General features: G+C 29.2%; 1 protein-coding gene across 1 annotated transcript in view; it reads left to right on the forward strand.

Moving 5' to 3' along the window:
* The first annotated feature begins 372 nt into the window (after positions 1-372).
* The window catches only part of LOC111623100 (voltage-dependent T-type calcium channel subunit alpha-1I-like), a 25,404-nt gene continuing 17,876 nt past the window's right edge, over positions 373-7,900 (forward strand). Inside the window, exons 1-12 of the mRNA XM_023365581.1 lie at positions 373-612; positions 756-853; positions 2,151-2,322; positions 2,569-2,610; positions 2,998-3,283; positions 3,356-3,448; positions 3,529-4,018; positions 4,408-4,608; positions 4,791-5,056; positions 6,468-6,532; positions 6,794-6,979; positions 7,426-7,543. Coding sequence (XP_023221349.1) covers positions 380-612; positions 756-853; positions 2,151-2,322; positions 2,569-2,610; positions 2,998-3,283; positions 3,356-3,448; positions 3,529-4,018; positions 4,408-4,608; positions 4,791-5,056; positions 6,468-6,532; positions 6,794-6,979; positions 7,426-7,543 — 2,250 coding nt within the window. The 5' untranslated portion in view covers positions 373-379. The remainder of the gene's footprint in view (positions 613-755; positions 854-2,150; positions 2,323-2,568; positions 2,611-2,997; positions 3,284-3,355; positions 3,449-3,528; positions 4,019-4,407; positions 4,609-4,790; positions 5,057-6,467; positions 6,533-6,793; positions 6,980-7,425; positions 7,544-7,900) is intronic.

The raw sequence follows: 7,900 nt of genomic DNA on the forward strand, positions 1-7,900 counted from the left end.
AAAGCTGTATTAATCGGTTAAATTTTTTTAATGTTTATATTCGGAAATTTCTTTTTAATTTACATAGAAAAAAAAAGGTTTTTTTTTACTTGTTCTACATCGATGAAATGAAACATTTGAGTATGAGTTAATCGGATAATGTCAACTTAATGTATTCTGTTGCACTTGATGTGTAGAAAGTCGAGGCACAGATTCATTAAAAACTATTTTAAGAAACCATTAATCATTAAGTAAGAGTAGAAAAATAAAAATTATAAACTTGTATATTTATAAAGTTTCGGTTATTAATAACTTTATATAGACTTATTTATTTATTATTATTATATTAGTATTATTAAGTGATAATTTCCTTAACTCCAACCATAAATGGTTTGAAAGGATGAGTATGATGGTTATTTTATTGAACTGCGTTACTCTTGGTATGTACCAACCTTGTGCTGATGAACTGTGTGAAACCAATCGATGCAAAACGTTGCAGGTGTTTGACGATTTCATCTTTGCTTTTTTTGCCATCGAGATGATCATCAAAATGATTGCCATGGGAATACTTGGCAAAGGAGCTTACTTGGCCGAAACCTGGAACAGGTTGGATCTTTTTATTGTTATAGCAGGGTAAGTTATATAGTCAAGTATATGTAAACACTAAGCTTTAATCATCTACTTGATTCTTCCCCTCCCCCTTTCTAGCTATATAAACATATCTCCTTTCTGTTATCTTATGATAAAACTTAAATTTTAAACTGTTTTTTTTAAAGGTCTTTGGAATATTGTCTAGATGTTGGGAATATAAATTTATCTGCCATCAGGACAATCAGGGTTTTACGTCCACTTCGCGCTATAAATCGTATACCAAGTAAGTTAAAAAGCTTCGTTTAAATTTAATATATAGACATATAAATGTCCCTTCTCGTGTCAAATTTTTCATATATAAAATTTTTGAACGAGATGAAACTATCACGTGACTAGAAAGTATTTGTACCATCACGTGATAGGTACTTTCAGCAGATCGTATTATAGTTTGACACGATATGCGATCAATAAAAGGAAAAAAAAACAATGTTTGTGCTCTTTTAAAGTATGTAAAACAACGTATTAAATAATATATAACATAAATAAAAGAGAAAGAAACTAAAAAGTGCAAATTCTGCATAGACACACATGCATTTTTATAGGAAAAAAAAAATAACAAAGGTTTCGTGTATGTAGATTGCGGTCACGTCTAATAATTTTTTTATACGATTAATATTTAAAGGAGATTATAATATAAATGATTTAAAAAAATACTTAAATATTCGTCGATAGTAATAAATTAAATAGGCAATTAATGATCATTAGAATTCATATTGCACTATTGTAAAATATATTATGCTTAATAACTTCATGTACTAACTAATAATTTGTGAATTATCTAATGAGGGATTGTTAAATTTGTATTATCTCCGGATTAGGAAGTTATATTTAATTGAAATTACACGAATAATTTAGCAATAATTTTCCTATTTTCATTCCATTTTTTAAGCAAGGGATTAAAAAAAACGTATTCTTCAAATGAATAATGGTTTTCATGCAGTTATATGTGAAACTATATACTTGAATAATGGCATTAGGAACAATTTATCATTTTTCTATGCAAATTTTGAATTTATTATTATTATTTTCACTTTAAAATAGTATAAATGTACTGTACATTGTTTCTCTAGAATGTTGCAAGAAGTACTTGCATTATTATTCAAATAGCACTACAATAAAATAGAATGTCACTTGAAGGAATACTTATATTGTTAATCAATAGCAATAGAACAAGATAAAATAGCATTAAAAGGGACATTTGTATTGTTATTAGATATCATTAGATTAACGTATAAGAGTTCTTATATTAATATTCTAACGTCACCTAAATTGCATTAACTTATCTAAATTAAAATAAGATCATTTCTTTATTACATCTTTACTTTAAATCATCTATTAAAGATTTTTATGAGAGGTTACGAGAGAATACAATATTCGGCATCACCTCCCATTAATCCATTACTCTCTTCAATAGTTAATGGCGTTACGGGTTTTAGAATAAGTCGTGCAGATGATATGAATTTTAAAATTGATCTAAATGCATTCGTGATTAATGATTCAGTTATATTTTATGACTTCAGGTATGAGGATCTTAGTGATGTTGCTATTAGATACGTTGCCCATGTTAGGAAATGTTCTGCTTCTATGCTTTTTCGTTTTCTTTATTTTTGGAATCATTGGTGTTCAGTTGTGGGCAGGTTTACTCAGACAAAGATGCTTCCTTGAGCTTCCTGAAAATTCCACTTATCCGAGGTGAGTATAATTTCTTTCTTCTTCTTTTTTAAATTTACATTTTCTTATTCTATGAATGGTTTTTTAGGTAAATTGCATGATATTTTTTCAATTTTTTAATAATGTTTTTTGAAATATTATTAGAAAACTTTTTTTATCATTTCGTTTTGCTCAATATCTTTGTATGGATTGTATGAAATATTCTCGATTGCCTTTACAGTTTAATTGAATTTTTTCTATTGTATAAACTTTATTTACTTTTTTCAGGGATATTTCATCCTATTATGTTGACAAAGTGAAAATTGTTAAGTAAGATATATTTATATTCATCCCGTTCAAATGCATGACCAACTTTGTTTGGGTATACGTTGCAGAAAAATCCATATAAAGAGAGACAAATATTGTTATTTGTATGTAAAATAAAGCATGTATGTTGCAATCTATACCAAAACAAAGTACGAAGGCATGGATGGTAAGACCTGCATGGAAGAGTAGGACATGAAATTAAGGTCTTGCATGATAACGTCTCAGGGAACCACTGGTTGATTTTATAATAGTTGTAGTTGTGTTGGGATCCTTTGTAGCCATTGTGGTGCATATGCTGTGTGTTTATTAACACAGAATGTTACCAACTAACTGCATGCAATCGCTTACTCGTTTTAAATTATGCATACTGATTTTAAGCTTATTTTTCAGCCCAACTTCTTCCTATTATCGAAGTCAAAATCTAGAAAGAGATTATATATGTAGTTTGGATAAAGATAACGGAATGCACAAGTGCAAAAATCTCCCTAAAGGCCGCCTAAACGGAGAAATATGTACAGCATCAGCAATAGCACCTAGCAATACTTCAATCAATTCAAATTCATCCTGCATTAATTGGAATCAATATTATACGCAATGTAGGGCAGGGGATCGAAATCCGTTTCAGGGTGCCATATCATTTGACAACATAGGTCTAGCATGGGTGGCGATATTTTTAGTAAGTACTTAACTTTATCTTGGTGTAGCACGCTTCGTACATATAAATACTTAGTAAAAATTTATTATTTAGGTTATCAGTTTAGAAGGTTGGACAGATATCATGTATTATATACAAGATGCTCATTCTTTTTGGGACTGGACTTATTTTGTCTTACTCATTGTGGTAATTGGCATTCTTCTATTTCTTTTAAAATCATTTAATTAAATGTTATTTTATTAAATAATAACTATGGATATTTTTAGATTGGATCTTTTTTCATGATAAACTTGTGCCTCGTAGTGATAGCGACTCAATTTTCTGAGACAAAAAAGCGCGAGATGGCCAGAATGAAACTGGAGCGAGCACGTTATCAGTCCAATAGTACCATAACTAGCACAAGTCCATCGGAATCCACTAGTTGCTACACAGAAATAATTAAATATATAGCACATCTTTGGCGTAGGACCAGAAAAAAACTACACAGGTGGTATAGACGTCGAAAAAAGCAAAAACAGCACCAACCTCCTCGTGCAATTTCTTTACGTCAGACCAAGAAAAGAAAACCTTGGAAACCCGGTCAAAGTTCAATGAAAAGTGGGATTATTCAACCAAAAAATTCATCTGACGGAAGTCAAAATGCAGAGGAAGCTGATGTTACAGCACCGTGTGCGAGTCCTGAAACGTCAGACGTAGATATATATTCTTCACCTCGCAGACCGAAACATATTAGGTATCGAGATATTCCGGACGATGGTAAGTAAAAAAATCAATTTTAAACAAATAATTTATATTATATCAATACTGACAATCGTATTTTATCTTTTTTTAAAAATTATCACATAATTAGTTTGAAACTAACAACACGAAAACTTATAAAATTAAACTCTAATTGCGTATCATTACTGTTGTCAGGAGTAAAATATTTAAATTTTTGATTACTTTTGTAATTATTGATACTAAAAACATAAAATATGAAAGACATTAAGAGATTTTTTTGGTAGAGTTTTGTGAATTTCAATAATGTGGTATTCTATTAAAGTGCATTAGTTGAATTCCTTTATCAAGTAGTAATGCCCGAAGATACGTTTAGGGAGAATTTCTTTCTTTTGTTACTGTTCAATTTATCGCTCTTTCTGTTGCAGCTTATGGAACCGAAGGACCGAAACGTGTCTCCAGGCACGTGTCTCTTCAACCGACCAAAATTTCATCATCGTCGGGTCAACCTACCTCTCACCTGACATGTGCAGAACTTCTGGCACTCGGTAGTGCTCAGGGCGCTGTTTTAGCTGCTAACCTGGCTACCAATATCACCATGCAAAGGTTTTATTCAAGTCTAAGTCGAGGTACTTTTCATTTTCTTCGATTTAATACAATAAAGAAATGAATCTTTTTGTGTAAACTTTGCTTTTTTTTTCGTAGAATTTAATCGAAATTTTACTATTATTAGAACGGAAAATGAAAATAAACAATTCTTGTAATCAATTTTCAATTCAACGGAGAACTTTTTTTTTTAAAATAATTCTAGGTCAAAAGCAACATTCGGCTCCCCAACTTCTGTTTTATTGTCCAGATACTGATGGCGAAGAGACCCCTTCAGAATACGACTGGACGTCGGATTCTGAATCAGATGAAGATAGTTCCTGTCAAAAACCGAAGGGAAAATGCTACAAATGGTGGAAAGCACAACAAACCACTTTAAAAAAATTTATTGACCATGGTTATTTTCATCGAGGGATGCTGACAGCCATACTTGTCAATACATTAAGCATGGGGATAGAATATCACGACCAAGTAAGAACTTTAAGATTTTAGGGGATAACTTTTTACCTCCTATTCCTTCCCTTACATCTACAAAATATAATAAAATATAAGATTAAATCATATTGTGTGTATGTAAACACAGTGATGGTGTAAGGTCACCCCCATCATGTCCCATCCCTAATCTCAAGAAATATTTAAAATATATTAAAAATTAATTTAAAAATTAAATATTCATCTGACAAAAATAGCTATTATTATCAGTTAGATAAATCTCTTTCTCACAGTTAAATAAAATAATTTAAATTCCACCGACATCGATAGGAGGAAAATTAAAAAAAAATTCAAATTTTATTAAATTTTAAGAATTTGAATTGTTTTTATAGAAGAGTTAATGATTCTATAAATTTTAATTTTTATATTAATTAAATAAAGAATTTTTTAATGAAATAATCTAGATGATATTGATAAATGATGCCGTAAAGTTGTTTTTTTAAGTGAATATTTGTAATTTTTAAAAAATACAATACTCTTATGTTTAAATGGATTATATATCAGAGTTATATATACGTCAGACCTCAAAATAACGCCACCATTTGCTCTGAAACTGGCGTTAAATCGAGTATGGCGATAAACTGAAGTCGACCCCCCTATAACACTGTCGATAATTCCGTTTTATATGAATTCCATGTTGTATGAGTCACTTAGATTTTACAAATTTTTGTGCCGGACTGTGAACGGCTCACGTATTTGTAAAATCTAAGTGACTCGTACAACATGNGGCTACAGTCACTGTTTTCCAGGTAAGGTGGCTGGCAAACACGTTGACAGGTACACTCTTTTTTTTATATTCGTCAATCAATACTTTATTAAAAAAAAATAAATAAAAAAGTACGTATATATTTCATTCATTTACATATTATTTATTAATTGTTATAATTATACTTAGTTATATTTTTAAAAATTTTTTAACGACTTGTCCTTATTCTAATAACATTATCAGCATCATTTAATTAGAATTTATATCGTTGTTCCTGGAATCACGTTTCACTTATTTGTTTCTATAATAATTAATATTAGTTCTTTGACAAGGCAAAAGTTGATAAAGACTAATATTAATTATTATAGAAACAATTTATAATAAATTTTTTTTTTTGGAATAAAAATTAGAGCAAATGTTTTATCGTTAAAGATACCCAAAAAAAAATTGTTTTTAAATCGAGCTCACACCATTAAAAAATTTTATTTTCACGAAACTTTTAGATTATAATCATTTTCTGATTGTTTCTGTTTATTAAATTAATTTAAAATCATAAATTACAATAGACATTTCTATAGAAAAGGATTTATTTTCAGATTCAAATTGAGATATGAAATAACATTCTTTAAAGCTTTAGATAATGAATTTTAAATTAAAATATTTATCTTTAATACATAAGAATAGTGTAAAAAGAATTATAATGATTCAAGTTCGATTCTCACCTCAAGCAGTTTAACTTCTTTCCTCGAGTGAACCCTTAGAACCAATACACAGAAGCTAGTATATTGTAACTTTTTGATTCTTTTCTATACTTTTTTTCAATATAGAAAAATCAGAAACAAAATTTTGTCAGTTGTACTTAAAAATGCATAATTCTATAACGTTTCTGCCTGAATAAAAATTAAATTAAAGGTAAAATTTTATTTAACAATGGAGTAAGAAAATACATTAGAAAATATAAAATTGTTTAGTACAACAACGTATATAACCAATCAAAAATTTCCTTACAGTATAGTAGAATTATGTCAGAGCAGCGGTAGTGGATTATCAGTGCTCAGGACCTTTAGGTTACTGCGAATACTGAAACTAGTTCGCTTTATGCCAGCACTTCGACGTCAATTGGTTGTTATGCTTCGCACTATCGATAATGTTGCAGTATTTTTTGCATTATTAATTCTCTTCATTTTTATTTTCAGGTAGGATATCTTTTCCTTAATTAAATTCTAGAAAAAAAAAATTGTAGACCAAATGCAAATTTTTCTGTATCCTCTTATTTTTTTTTTTTTTTTCAATATGGTTGCTTGATCGTCATTCGCTTGTATTTGTATTTGGTCCAAATATTAATGTATTTCCCCATTAAAAAAAAAGAATAATAATTTTGAAACTTGAAGGTGGCTTATAAAATTATAATTGGAACGTGGAAAACGGCTTCCTGTACTTAAATTTTATTTTTATGACATTTGCAGCCATATTGAAATTTTCACGTATATTTTTTTTTTCTCTCTTACTTCTGTTTTTTTTAATACTGGAATGAATCTTATTATTATTATTATTATTATTTTCTTATGTTTTGCACTGATTTTTTGCTCATTCTGCAATTTTTTATAATATCTTATTTTCTGGTGCATGTTTTTCTCCTTAGCATTCTTGGCATGAATCTTTTCGGATGCAGATTCTGTAAAAAAATTGGAGATGGAAGTATGCATTGCGAGAGGAAGAATTTTGATTCTCTTCTTTGGGCTATTGTCACTGTTTTTCAGGTACTGTATTTATGTCAGCTTTTATTTTATCGAGACCGATCGATTGCACTGGCTTTAACTTTCATACCTTTTGTTACTTTTCTTCTGTTCCACCTGTCCACGTTTCTGCCACGTCACCTGTCGATACAAGGCACGATTCATTTCTTTACTTTCACTTCCCCGTTCCAATATCAATCCTCAGCTGCTTGCAATTTATTGAAAAGTTTGCAAATTCATAAAATTGTTTTTTTTTTATTTAAAAAAAATCCACTTTCACGTTTCGTTTACTGTTTTATTAATATATAAAAACTATTTACAAATTTAACAAAGGAATATATATATATATATATATATTTATATATATATACAAAATAAATG

Source organism: Centruroides sculpturatus, unplaced genomic scaffold (genome assembly GCF_000671375.1).
Source record: "Centruroides sculpturatus isolate CEXI.00-Female unplaced genomic scaffold, Cexi_2.0 scaffold346, whole genome shotgun sequence".
Lineage (NCBI taxonomy): Eukaryota > Metazoa > Arthropoda > Arachnida > Scorpiones > Buthidae > Centruroides > Centruroides sculpturatus.